We start from the raw sequence: 15,370 nt of genomic DNA on the forward strand, positions 1-15,370 counted from the left end.
CTACCAGTAACCTGTCAAGTCTGGTAGCATGCACTGGTGCTGTGCATCACAGAGTCCACCTTGGGTCCTGGATGACAACCCGTACCCCAGGCAGTCAACCAGTCTATCCCCACCTCTCCAAAGTAATCATCCACTGCTGCTGCAGACAAGTGAAACTCAACACCGAGGCACCTGCATGCTGTGTCACACCTATAGAAACACACCATATGACCAAAATGTCACAGCTGACACAACCTCACCATGCAAGTTTAGAAAGAGTATGTAATCTGTCCCCTTTGAGCTTGATGTATCATGTATAAGTTGTCTCAGTAATATCGTAAAAGTTGTGGGCAGTTCACTGAAACAATGGCACACTTGCATTTCAATAACTAGGTCAGAGAAATCGGCGTACAGGTGTCAGTTTCCTCAATGCAGTTGTTTCTCCTAACACTGCTGCACAGGCATCATATTTACAGAACAATTAGAAAGTTGAGGTTGGTTAGTAATAGATGTAGTCTACAGCAGTGTTTCCTAATCACACCCCTCAGAGGCACCGAACCTACACATTTTCTGTGTCTACCTGCTCCACCCACAGCTGAATGACTCAGTCAGATGTATCTAGTTCTTGAACAGCTGAACACACCTGAGTGAGTTGATCAGTTTTTGGTAGAGCAGGAAGAGATTAAAACAAAAATGTACGTGTTAGTGCTTCCTGAGGACCGCGATTTGGGAACCACTGGTCTACAGTATCGGTGGTACATTTAGACTGGCCAGTAAATCCACTACATGTGCTGCCGTTCCACTCTGTGCACACCTGATCCTGTCAGACCTCAGACGTCAAGGAGACCAGGGGAACACCAGGAGCTGCATTAGTTTCTCCATTTACAACTGGAGTTGCATCAGGAAGGGCCAAGTACCAGTGTAGAGGTTTACCAGATCCGCTGTGGTGTGTCCAAGCAATTGGGGACAGCTGAAAGCAAAAAGAAGTAAATAAATAATGCTTGACTATGAAAGACTATGGAGTAACCTGACGGATGAAGTCAAGCGATGTCCAAATATCAATCAGTTTAAAAATCGATATAAAGAAATGATGATTTCAAGATATGTATCTGCTGAAGAAGGATGAGTTTTGTGTGTAGCCAAATTGTAATTGTAAATTTGTTCGGTAGCACTCGGATTGTGTCCTTTAAGTTGAAGAGATTGAAGTGGTTAAAATGGGAGTGGAAATAGTTGGGGGTTTTTTTTCTTTCTTTCTTTCTTTGCACTCCTTTCTGTCGACTAGATGATGTTACTTTTGGTTAAAGGGGTAGGCGTAAAAAATCTTTGCTTCTGCTTATACTCTTTCAGGCACTTGGATGCATTGTCAATCCATTTTCCTTTTCGTTGCAAGTTTTGTTTGTTGTTGTTTTAGACTGTGTGTGTGTGCTGAATAAATTCATTCATTCATTCATGCTTGTAGTCTACAGTGTGGACATACAGAGTAGTTTCTGTGATATGAATAAATTGTGTAAAATACATATGTATTTATGTATTGCTTTCCTGGATGCGTGCTAACAAAGACCCATGGTGGGTCCGTAGTGTGGTGGAGGTGGTTCTCAGGCACTAGTTTCTGTTCCACGACCTGTCCTTAAAATGTCATATTTGGAGTGTATAGGTCATAACTGCAAACCGTGTATATATATATATATATATATATATATATATATATATATATATATATATATATACACGAGGTCTGTTTAGAAAAGTATCCGACCTTTTTATTTTTTTCAAAAACCATATGGATTTGAATCACGTGTGATTGCGTCAGACAAGCTTGAACTCTCGTGCGCATGCATGAGTTTTTTCATGACTGTCGGTTGCGTCATTCGCCTGTGAGCAGGCTTTGAGTGAGGTGTGGTCCACCCCTCTCATCTATTTTTTATTGTGAATAAATGTCTGAACGATTTGGAGCTTTGCTGCATCAATTTTTTTCCAGAAAGTGTGAGAAACCTCCAGGTGGACACCGTTTGAAAAATTAATATGGCTTTCAGGGACGATTTTATGGGGATTAAACAGATTACGGGGTGTTACTGCCGCTTTAAGGACTGCCCACATCTGCTGAGAGCGCGGCGCGCTCCCAGCCCCCATCGACAGGCTGACACCCCGCTGGAACAACCAGATAATTTCCAACGCGAAAGCTTTGTTGATCCGGGACCTCGTCTGACTTTCACAAAAAGGCAGAAGATGTGGACATCAGCACTTTTTCCGGCACATTCCGACATTACAGGAGTTTTTTTCATGGAAAGAAAAGCGGAGGGATGCACCACGGCTCCGTTCATTACGCGGGACAAAACCACCTCGGTGATGGTCTCTCAGGACAGCTTTCAGGTGGATTTCAGACGGATTCCGGTTGCTTTCCAGTTGTGTGAATATCCGATTGTGATTGTGCATGAGCTGGACATGCCAGAACATGTCCCGTGAGGCTTCATCACGGCGTTGCTTTGCGCCGAGCATCCGCACCGCGACGTGCGGTGGAGCAGCTTCTCTTTCCATGACAAAAACTCCTGTAACAGTGAAATGTGCCGTTCATTTTTAAACTGGACGCTGTCTTGATCCGGTATGTCATCTGACTAGCACAGGAATTGTGGACATCAGCACTTTTCCGACATTAAGACGCGCGGAACTCTTCCGCACGTCGCGGTGCAGCCTCTGCTTTTCTTTCCATGAAAAAAACTCCTGTAACGGTGGAATGTGCCAGAAAAAGTGCTGATGTCCACATCTTCTGCCTTTTTGTGAAAGTCAGACGAGGTCCCGGATCAACAAAGCTTTCACGTTGGAAATGATCTGGTTGTTCCAGCGGGGTGTCAGCCTGTCGATGGGGGCTGGGAGCGCGCTGCGCTGTCAGCAGTTGTGGGCCGTCCTTAAAGCGGCAGTAACACCCCGTAATCTGTTTGATCCCCATAAAATCGTCCCTGAAAGCCATATTAATTTTTCGAACGGTGTCCACCTGGAGGTCTCTCACAGTTTCTGGAAAAAAATTGATGCAGCAAAGCTCCAAATCGTTCAGACATTTATTCGCAATAAAAAATAGACGAGAGGGGTGGACCACACCTCATTCAAAGCCTGCTCACAGGCGAATGACGCAACCGACAGGCATGAAAAAACTCACGCATGCGCACGAGTGTTCAAGCTTGTCTGACTCAATCACACGTGATTCAAATCCATATGTTTTTTTTTTTTTTAAATTATAAGGTCGGATACTTTTCTAACAGACCTCGTATGTATGTGTGTGTGTGTGTGTGTGTGTGTGTGTATATATATATATATATATATATATATATATATATATATATATATAATTATTATTTAAAAAAAGATAGCGATCACAAATGGACTGGGGGAAGCTCAGTCTGCTTCAGCTTTTGCCCATAAAATGCACACACTGAAGTGTTCAGAATTACAGCTGGACTGGGGGGGACAATGAGTCTGCTACAAGAGTTCCACACTGAATTGGATGAGATGGAGAATGATGACCCACTGATATGACCTCAGCACATGGCTACAGCCACAAGATGAATGTGATGAAAATTGAAACTGCTTTTCTGATACAAAACTGGCAACATCATCACCAAAAGCGTGACTTTTCACCTAAATTTTCCCTTTCTACATGTTTATTCTGGATGCAGCTTGTGGCTCTCACAGCCAGCAGTGCTGGATTGTTTTCCATCGCCCGCTTGTTGAAAAGAATAGAACATCCTGTTTTGCATCTGACTCACGCTGCCAACACGTCGTCACTGTATCTTTGTAGTATTCTTTATCGATATAAAATATTCATATATCTGGGCCTTCCCGTATTGGGTCTGTGTACTGTAGTAATTTATTGTAGTAATCCAGAACTGTCCTTGACCGTTCAGTATCAGCTTTAAAACATCAAAGGGATGGAAAAGATACGGTGACAAAAGTGAGTCAAATGTTCCTCCACAAACTATCAAGTACCACTAAATGCCCCAAGCAGGTTTGGTCTCACTTTCTTAAGTTTGGAAACGGCGCCTGTGCAAGCGCTGTGTCAGCCACATTGGATTTATTTACAGCACCTCACTCGGGGCACCTGTACCTCCGGATTTATGTTCCTAAAAACTTGGAGTGCAAACTGTAGGCATCGGAAAATACACTTTTTTTTCCCGTCTAAGAATGCTCAACAAGCGCTCCGGCCACTGTTACCGCTGCACACTTGGAGGCGGAGTCTGCTTAAAAAGGTCTTTAAGCACTTACATCCTGGAACGAGATACCCAAATATCCCCTAGCATGGCCTGTGTGCACCCCCCAGACTGTAAATCGGCTCTACTCGTACATCCTATAACACACATTCTGCCTCGCTCCACAATAGATCAAACGGTAATAAATAGCCACCTCTCTCCCACACATTGCTTTCCTTCCTGTTCCATGGGGCTTCCTCCTGTTCCTGCAAGTACTCTTGGGAGCTGCTTTTACATAAAAGTCTGCAGCTGGACCCGACGAGCTCAACCACGCACACGGTCGCACACAAGTAGCCTATGATGCTGCAGACAAAACACTCAGACTTTAAAGCAAAGAGTTATAAAACTAAATGGCTTTTGCTGGGATCATTTCCAGGGCCCATAAGACGTTAGCGTGTGCAGCGGCACTGCACTTGGTAATGTGCTGCATAATTAAATTAGGTGTCTGAACGTTAAATTTGGACTGAGCGATGATGCTCACTTTTGCTTATGTGCTTTTTAAAAATGTATTTGTTTGTGTTGCAGGGGAAGATGATGGCAACAGAGAAACAGGAGACTCAGAGATGGACGGGCAGAGTGATAAGACCAGGCATCCCAACACGGGGCCCGAGGGCTGGGACGGTCCAAGTAAGCACAACCAGATAATATAGATAATATGTGTGATGATTTTTATGGATGTGGCTTCAGAGATGAGACATTTCAGAGAAGTGGCACACCAACACTCTGAGCGGCTACAGTAGATAAAATATTTAGTTTTTGTGTCAGTCTTTAAATTTTTTTTTTTAAGTTTCCTGAGATTAAAAAGGAAAAATTAATGTAACTTTGATATTGATTCAGCTGTTGCAACACACTCGGATACCATGTCTTTTCATGAAATAGTAACAAATGATTAATCACTGGATATATGCTCAGAAACATTTATTTCAGAAAATACCCCAACAAAAAAAATGTGCTTCAGAGCAGGTGGTTTGGTGGATTAGTGGTTAGGTCTGTCGCTGCACAGCAAGAAGGCCCCATGTTTGCTTCCCGCCTGGTCCTTTCTGTGTGGAGTTTTGGTGTTTGTGTGGGTTCCCTCCAGTGCTTCAGCCTCCTCCCACTCCCAAAGATGTGTGCTTTAGGTGAATAGATGACTCTACATTGACCGTGGGCATGAATGTGTTTGTCTCCATGTACGTGGCCCTGCACTGTATTAGCAGCCTGTATGAAAAACTGAATGAATGCTCCTCAGCCTAAAATGTAAAACTGCTGCACGTTTGACTTAGAACCAGTGACTTTGTTGTTGTGAGGAAGGTGCATTACCAGTTACGCCACCATACAGTCAAAAACAACACATATGTTTTGTTACATCTACACACGTTATGGTTTTGGTCTTTATTTGCTTTATCTTTATTATTAGTAGCAGTACAGTGGCGCGTTAGTAGCGCAGCTGTCGCACAGCTAGGGTTCACTGCAAAAGACAATTGTATTTGCTTCATTTAAATGTGTACATTGGACCCACAGGATCATAATGTTTCCAACTAACGCAATTTTCTTCTGTATCCTAATTAGTTAATTAAGAAAATTGTGTTAGTTGGACACGTGCTGTTCAGCATGAATCAATGGATCAGTCATTCATGATTATGTTATGAAGAGACGTGATGTGCGACAAAAGGTTGAATCAATCTAAAAGTTACCTCAGTGTTCGTTTTCAAGTTCAGACAACTTAAAAGTTGAAGGCATCACAAACACTAATTTTGCTAGTTGGGATGAGGAGGTTTTTTTTTTTCTTCTTTTTCTTCTTCTTCTTCTTCTCTCATGTGTGCATGTTTGAACTTTGTATAGTGACTCTGATTTTTGTACAGTGACTCCGGCTGTTGTGTAATGACTCTGCGTTTTGTGAAGTTGAAACTTAATTTTTCTCAACGATGGCGCACAACTCATTCCAGTTTTTATGGTCACGTCTGGGATTATGCACTTGTCCTGAGTGTCATGACATCAACCCCACCACCAAACCACCATGAGCCCCGACTGGCAGTCACGCAGGTGGACTACACCCACCTTCCAAAAGTAATCATGTTAGCGCCTGTGGGGTTTCCTGCGGCTTTTTTCAGTTGCATGTTTGCACTTTCCCATCCAGTGCAGGTACCTTCTTACAGCTGGGTGGACTGGAATGATACAGGACACAGACAGATGGTGTAACCTTTGGTTCTCCTGCTAAGGTGTTAGCATCAACAAACAACTCTATCCAGCAGCCTCAAGACTCCATAAGCTGTGCCCAGAAGAGTTTTTCATTTAAAATAAGATTGGTGCATTTGCAGTTGAAGAGTGACCATAACTGAAGATAAATCAGCATTGGGTTTGCTCTTTAGCCTACTGAAGGAGCAGGTGTAACTTTTGATAGCACATGGTGCCAGGAGTGAGGAGGTTCCATGTCGCTGAAAAGAAATGAACTTCCTCTTCTGCTGCACAAGTGAAACATGTGATTGCAACACAATTTCTGTTGTTTCTAGAGTGTAACCTGCTTCATAGAAAAAGGAGAATAACAGTTCTATAGACGTTGTTATTTCCTAAAGATATATCATGTATTACCACTTCAGAAAGACAAAATTTTGAATTCCATACAGGTAGGTTGTTTATGTTTACCGAACATCATAGATCGCCCTTCAACTTTCCAGGAATTAGTCAGTGGACTGTTGTTTGAGAAAGCAGGTGTATAAGTTTTTTTTAAAGAATCCCATAATGCAGTGCTGCTTTTGGCTTTTTGAAGCATTTAGAACATATTTTTTATCTTGTTGTGCACCTTTAACTAAATGTAATTTCATCAAAGTGATGGATAATACATTGAAGAAGATAGTTGCACAGCAATTACTGCTCGGCAGTAGGCTGCACCCACACTGCTGAACACACAAAAATATGATTCCCTTTAATGCACAAAATGACCTCAAGAATTTATTGCAGGTACATGCGTTAGGTAAAAAAAAAATTAAAAAAAAGAGGGAAAAATGGATTTGGGCAAGTTGTGCTTCCTCGCTGGAAGCCCCCTGGGGTGTGTATTTTATACTGACAGTGAATCAGTGTTATCGCACCTATCAGATAATGCATTTATCATTAAATTTCACATTTGCATTTAAATCCGGTGAAGGAAATGAGCATTGCTGGCTAAAGATAAGAGCGCTGGGACGACAGTAATAAACCATCACTGTGATCAGTCAGGAGACGGGGCTGAGGGGGTCAGCTCGCAACTATGGAGGCCGTGACAAAAAGAAGGCATCACACGCCGAAGAGGGCGAGGAAATGCTGAGTTTTAAAATACCGCTTTTGAAAAGGAGGGCTGGATGTAGTACGATTGGATGTTTGACTGACTGTAATTATGCTTCTACTTAGCAATCAGAATGAGAATTAGAGGCCGGAACTGGCAGCAGAGAGCCAGAGTTTTATGACAGTAAAGTAGTGGATATGGCACTGAAGTGCAGCCTTGATGTAAACATGATGCCCGCTGCACATTCTCCTAAAACCACAGACACACAGCTGCAGACTGACATCCAGTTTGAAGTACTGGTTCGTAATCTCCTGTATTTTAATGGGACTCAGCAAATGGGTGTATCTGACTCAAAGACACATGCCTTCATTTATTTAGACGTCAGATCTGGACACAAGCTTGCTGTTAGCGGCGAGGTCCTCAGACTAAAAGACATACTGGAGCCGCACGCATCAAAGTGTCCATTTTTGCATAAATATCAGCTTCAGTATCAATCATATTACTGTAAATACAATATAATCTAAATATTTTGCTGTATTTGTATTTTCCAGTTTGCTTTAAATTGTCCTTAGGTGTGTGTGTGTGTGTGTGTGTGTGTGTGTGTGTAGGTGTGAATGTGTTTGTTTGACTGTATGTGGCCCCGTGACACAGTGTGTGCGCTGTACCCTGCCTCGCTCCCTATGACTGCTGGGAATAGGAGTATAGAACATGGATGGATGTTTCCAATTTGTGCTTACATTAGCAGGAAGAACGTAGTGGGCAGCACATTGTAGGGCCTTTTCACACATAATTGTTAGTTTGGTGCGGATCAGGAACTGTTATGTTACAATGTTGCATTTTTAACTTTGTTTAGGTTGTGTTCACTCTGCAACATTTCTAAGGGGACGAAAGTGTAAAGGAAAACCACATACGAGTTCAGCATCATTGGTCAAAAGTGCTGTATTTATGTTCCAGGCTTTGAGACTTTAGCAGGAGTCTCAGTCGTCAAAAGAGATGATAAAATCACAGCTATAACAAGGTGTTACAGTTAATTGTATAGTATGTAAAAAGTTGTTACACTTGATTGTAGTAAATTCTGTGGCAAAATGTCACAGTTAATTGTATATTCTATTTTCCATTTTTACACCTGACCAGTTGCCATAACTACATTAAGTAAATATAGCATTTAATTTCTTAGAGTGTATAAAGTGTGTTGTCCATGGACATGAACGTGGACCATCCCTGGAGTTGAACCGACTGATCTTTGGATCAGTGGTCCAACCCCTTAACCACTGATCCATGTGCTGTACTTTAAAAAGCTTGTCAAACATTTCCACTAAGAGAGAGATCTGTTTGTTTGTTTTCAGTCATGTTGGAAACCAACAAACAAACAGACACGGGTGAAAACCTCCTTTGCAGAGGAAACAATCATGATGTTACCACCAACATCTCTATGATGTTCCAGCCAATTAGCGAGTGACTTAGACTGAGGCATCCGTGCCTCTCCTCTGTTTGGGCCGCGCAGAGTGGGCAGAAATTAATCTTGGCGTATAATAATGCCATTCACACTCCCATCATGGCTGCCATGAAAGGTCATTTCCCTTTTTAATTTTTCCCATTGTGCTGCAAAAGTCAGATGGGCATGTTAGAATTTGAATAAAGAGAGGAATCAGACAATCAGATAGGGACATTTGAAATGACATGACTTCATGTTCAAAGCGATTAAAAGCAAATTTATTTAGTTTGAGACTGTCTACCCTTTAATCTCTTTGTAAATGTTCAGATAGTCCAGCATTCAAAAAGTTCTTTGTTATTCTTTGGCTTAAGTTTAAGCAGGTGTGATTATGATCACTAACAGATAATTTTTAATCACGGCGTGTGTGTGTGTGTGTGTGTGTGAGAATAGGACGTGGAATGGCCATTACATGAAAAGAGAGCGAGGCCTTTTAATGAGGTGGGCTAACTCGGAACATGCCCACCTGCTTTGGTGAGTCTATTGAGGCGCTTCCATACCATTTCCCTTTTGCTGAGTGACAACAAAACCCTTTACAATCTACATCCTGTAATTGAACTTTTTTTTTGTCATTACGTTTCATCGCCACTTTAGTAACTCATGTCAAGTGGCGTTCACTGCCGGCCGGCCCATTCTCTGATTGTCTTGTGGATCAGCCAAGAACGGCGCAGAATGACTCACTATTAATCTGATATCTCGCTCTTTTCTAGGTCTGTGATGTGGAACACCCAGCGAGTTCCCTCTGTCTCTCTCTCTCTGCACTCATCTCTCGACGAGCGTGTCCTTAAGCAAATCTGAACACTGATCTTCTGTCTCATGTTCATTTCTCATCACGGATGTTTCACAATCAGCCACTGATTTGGGTGATAGCGTTTCATGCTTCTTTATTCGTTTTCATGGACTCGGAGCGATAAGAATCTGACTGTCGCTTTCTCTCCTGGAGGCAATTGGGAATGGCGTTCGCTAGCTAGCTAACTCTGCTAATGAACTTGTTCTCATCCTTATCTCAGTGGTTGCTCATGTAAACCACACCCACAGTGAAACCCATGAAAATACAGTTTATTCAGAGCACTCTGTGATCGCTGCTCGAAAACGTGTCTGATTTGGTTCAGAGTGTAATATAAGACACAAGATATTTGGCTTATATGTTTTGTTTTTGTTGACGGCACTTGATGATGTTTAACTTCAAAGTCCATAATCAAGTGCAAGCGTGAGTGCATGAGTATAGATTGAGTATGCATGAGTATAGTAGACAGACACATGTATTATACAAGGCTTCTACAGTCATCAAGCCTCATCCTTATATAGCCAGGTCCATAAGTATTTGGACCATGACATTTTTTTTGTTATTTTGTTTCTGAACACCACTGGTGCCACATGTTATTGTATCCACCTCACCACGCAGTTGACATGGATGACAACCACCCAAGCAGACAGCGGGTCCTTCCCTGTCTCATGAAAGTGTTCGTCTATGTGCTGCAGCCAGGTTAGGCGTGGACGTGTCCTTGGCCTTCACGCACTGCAAGGGTCCTCAGCACAGAGGCACCTGTCACCTGGATCATGGCTGGAGAAAAATGCCGTATTTGTTGTCCTGTCAGAATGCAAGTGATCATAATGGACAACACCAATTTAACATCCTTCATCTGACAGAAGAAGGTGCTCAGAATTCTGTTATCTTTGCAGGTGTGTGCATGTAGCACATCCCACTCTTCTGCACCCCTCCACCCCCACCTCCCATGAAAAAGGATGTAGCAAGTAAAGCTCATTGTGACGTCATAAAGAGGGTTCTTTATGAATGTTAAAGGCAAAATATATCATTCTTAAATGATTTTTACACCTACACTTTCTACAGCCCCCGAGTGCATCCCCCATTTTAGTTCCCCTCTCCTCCTTTTATTAGATATGTCAGTGCAACATATACTCAAATTTTTATGATCAGTTAAATTAGGTATTGTTCACCTCTTCCTGTGTAATCTTTCCTGGCTTTCCTAAATCTTATTTTGGGAAAAAAATTGTGTTATTCCGAATATCAAAATGCATCTTCTTGGAGATAAAGCAGTGCTATGCTACATTAAAATGCAGCAGTGACATCAGCATTTAAGATAACACAAAAGAAATTAAAAAATACACAAAGCACATGAAGGAGGATGTTTAGAAGTAGTTGATGAGTGTTGGCAGAGAGGTAACAGAAGCCATGTGAGCACCTTGTCCACAAATCTCCTCTCTTGGCTCTCTCAGCCAGCCAGCGTGGTGCAGCTTGCTCGGCTCCCAGTGCCAACTGGGCGTTGGCCAGGCTAGGCAGGGGTCATCAGAAGGAGTGGCCATCTGAGAATCTACCTGATGGTCACAGACACACACAGAACACAAGCACCCAGGCACCCCCAACCTAAACCATCCATTTTCAGCCCCCCAACTGTTTCAGAACATCAGAGATGCATATGCTGAAAACGCAGCTTCACTCAGATGTAAAAACTCTCGAGTCTCATTTTTGACTCCAGCCAACCCAGAAGGGTCTGTGGCCGGGGAAAAAAAGAAGACAATAACCGTTTCAGGTTTAACGCACATATGTCATGCTCGGAGAATTGGAGGAGCAGATGGCCACGATACTGTGGCAGGTGCCTCAACAAATGTTTGCGGTTGCCCGTGCTGCTATTTATATCACGGAGAAACACAGACACGCAAATATTTGCAAAAGGATGGTCGGCCCTTTTTGTTGTGAGTCAAAGTGATCATCATCAACAAACAGATGGGATTAAACCTTTTGGACATCAATCACCCGAACTTTTAAATTCCCCAGTTCGTAAGAAACATCTTCTGCAGTCATTTTAGAATTTACTGACTGCGCAACATTTACCTCCTTCTAAAAGACAATGTTTTTGCCCTCATTTGATATTACTTTTTTGGTATTATTCAAAAAAGTATTTAAAGTCCTCTTTTTGCTTTCACGGATATGCATGCCAGAAGTTCGTATTCATGACAAACCCATGTCTGAAGGAACACATTCCTGTGCTAGATCACAGGAATATGATCTAGCACACAGTTTTATGATGTAACACACTTGCCTTTTTCCATATGATGTGTGCGAAACAACACTAACACACCCAGAGTGTAACTTTAGCACAACCTTGGAATTTCCAGAAAACATCTCTGTGATGTCATAACACGTACAAGATGATGATAAACAAGATGATGATGTTTTGGGATCATCTTTTCACTTAGGATAAAAAAATAATTAAATCAGTGTGTTATTTATTTAGAACACAAACACCACTGCAGCTTACAAGCTAATTAATGTTATTGGCAATAGGAAATCAGAGCAGACAAGTTCTTGTCTCCACCGAACAGTTTGAAATGTGATTAGAAGAGTCCAGTTGCACAGATTGGTTTTTATAACATGCATACATTTACTTCACTAAATGTAAATAAATTTTCTAAATGACAGATTATACAGTTAGCTGCTTATCTTAGCCTAGCCATCCTCCTCCACTGTACAACCCCAATTCTAATGAAGTTGGGAAGTTGTGTAAAATGTAAATAAAAACAGAATACAATGATTTACAAATCCTCTTCAACCTATATTCAATTGAATACACCACAAAGACAAGATATTTAATTTTCAAACTGATAAAATTTATTGTTTTTGTGCAAACATTTGCTCATTTTGAAATGGATGCCTGCAACATGTTTCAAAAAAGCTGGGTCAGTGGTATATTTACCACTGTGTTACATCACCTTTCCTTCTAACAACACTCAGTAAGCATTTGGGAACCGAGGACACTAATTGTTGAACCTTTGTAGGTGGAATTCTTTCCCATTCTTGCTTGATGCACAACTTCAATTGTTCAATAGTCCGGGGTCTCCGTTGTCGTATTTTGCGCTTCATAATGCGCCGCACATTTTCAATGGGCAACAGGTCTGGACTGCAGACAGGCCAGTCTAGTACCCGCACTCTTTTAGTACGAAGCCACACTGTTGTAACACGTGCAGAATGTGGCTTGGCATTGTCTTACTGAAATAAGCAGGGGCATCCCTGAAAAAGACATTGCTTGGATGGCAGCATGTGTTGCACCAAAACCTGGATGTACCTTTCAGCATTGATGGTGCCATCACAGATGTGTAAGTTGCCCATGCAATGGGCACGAACACACCCCCATACCATCACAGATGCTGGCTTTGAACTTTGTTCTGGTAACAATCTGGATGGTCGTTTTCCTCTTTTGTCCAGAGGACACAACATCCATGATTTCCAAAAATAATTTGAAATGTGGACTCATCAGACCATAGCACACTTTTCCACTTTGCATCTGTCCGTTTCAAATGTGCTCAAGCCCAGCGAAGGCGGTGGCATTTCTGGATGTTGTTAATGTATGGCTTTCGCTTTGCAAGACAGGGTTTTAACTTGCACTTGTAGATGTAGTAACGAACTGTGTTAATTGACAATGGTTTTCTGAAGTGTTCCTGAGCCCGCGCGGTAAGATCCTTGACACAATGTTTTTTGTTTTTAATGCAGTGCCGTCTGAGGGATCGAAGGTCACGAGCATTCAGTGTTGGTTTTCAGCCTTGCCGCTTACATATAGAAAGTTCTCCAGATTCTCTGAATCTTCTGATTATATTATGGACTGTAGATGATGGAAATTCCTTGCAATTGAACATGGAGAAACATTGTTCTTAAACTGTTGGACTATTTTTTCATGCAGTTGTTCACAAAGTGGTGATCCTCGCTCCATTTTTGCTTGTGAACGGCTGAGCCTTTTGGGGATGCTCCTTTTATACCCAATCATGACACTCACCTGTTTCCAATTAGGTGTTCTTTGAGCATTTATGAACTTTCCAAGTCTTTTGTTGCCCCGTCCCAACTTTTTTTGAAATGTGTTGCAGGCATACATTTCAAAATGAGCAAATATTTGCACAAAAACAAAAAAGTCTATCAATTTGAACATTAAATATCTTGTCTTTGTGGTGTATTCAATTGAATATAGGTTGAAGAGGATTTGCAAATCATTGTATTTTGTTTTTATTTACATTTTACGCACTGTCCCAACTTCATTGGAATTGGGGTTGTACACCTCTTGTATACGAAGGTCAAAATGTTAAAAACAGCTTTATATGTGGAAAAAAATTGAATCCTACTACAGGCTTTGATCCATCTTATTTCAAGACAGAAATAAGACAAACAATTGCTATGAATGCGTTGTTAGCTCTTTACTGTGATGCTTAAACTGTACTTCAAAGTTAGATGGGAATTTTGTTGTCAGTCTGTCATCTGACTTCTTTACGGACTTCATTTAGCAAGAAGAGGCAGTAAACCTGGTGAGTTTTTTGAAATGTGAGCTACTTTCATTAGAAGAGCCAAATTTATTTGACAAATTGGTCACTCTTCCTCATTGCTATGACAACATAATAGTATAGTTGTTTGCACTCTTGCGTAACAGCAAGAAGGTCTGGGGTTTGATTCCAGCATTATCCAGTTGCTTTCTGTGTAGCATTGCCATGTTCTTCTTGTGTCTTGCATGGGTGTTTTACGAGGTCTATTAGAAAAGTATCCGACCTTATTTTTTTCAAAAACCATATGGATTTGAATCACGTATGATTACATCAGACATGCTTGAACCCTCGTGGGCATGCGAGAGTTTTTTTCACGCCTGTCGGTTACGTCATTCGCCTGTGGGCAGTCTTTGAGTGAGGAGTGGCCCACCCTCTCGTCGATTTTTTTCATTGCTTAGGAATGGCTCAGAGACTGCTGCTTTGTTTGATCAAACTTTTTTCAAAACTGTAAGGCACAACTGAGTGGACACCATTCGATAAATTCAGCTGGTTTAAAACTTTTAACGGCTGATGAGAGATTTTGGTCTGTAAGTGTCGCTTTAAGGACGGCCCACGGCGCCTGACGGCGATCTGCGCTCCGAGGCGGCGTCGTCTCGCTGTTTCAAGCTGAAAACTTCCACATTTCAGGCTCTGTTCACCCAGGTCGTCGTCAGAGAACAGAGACGTTTCAGAAGAAGTCGGCATGAGGAGTTTATGCAGACATTCCACTGTTAAAGGAGATTTTGTAATGAAAGAACGTGCGGGCAGATTCGCATGTCGGGCCGGACCTGACCGCGGGGGGGTCGCCACAGGAAAAACACCTCCATTGGAAACCTTAACGGACAAGTTGGAACATGCCCAGCTGTTAAACAATTTCTCAGATACTCACTTGTTGAAAGCCATCAAAAGCCGCCTGAATTTTACAAATGGTTTTCAACACGGAGGTGTTTTTCCTGTCGCGGCGCAGACGGATTTGCGGCGGCGTCACGGAACCGACTCGGCGAATTTGCCCGCACGTTCTTTCATTACAAAATCTCCTTTAACAGTGGAATGTCCGCATAAACTCCTCATGCCGACTTCTTCTGAAACTTCTCTGTTCTCTGGCGACGACCTGGGTGA

The 15,370-nt window shown here is 42.1% G+C and overlaps 1 protein-coding gene across 1 annotated transcript in view; it reads left to right on the plus strand.

Moving 5' to 3' along the window:
• The window catches only part of zfpm2a (zinc finger protein, FOG family member 2a), a 441,796-nt gene that overhangs the window by 182,859 nt on the left and 243,567 nt on the right, over positions 1-15,370 (plus strand). Inside the window, 1 exon segment of the mRNA XM_034173808.1 lies at positions 4,743-4,844. Within this exon segment, the coding sequence (XP_034029699.1) occupies positions 4,743-4,844 (102 nt within the window).

Source organism: Thalassophryne amazonica, chromosome 7, assembly GCF_902500255.1.
Source record: "Thalassophryne amazonica chromosome 7, fThaAma1.1, whole genome shotgun sequence".
Classification (NCBI taxonomy): domain Eukaryota; kingdom Metazoa; phylum Chordata; class Actinopteri; order Batrachoidiformes; family Batrachoididae; genus Thalassophryne; species Thalassophryne amazonica.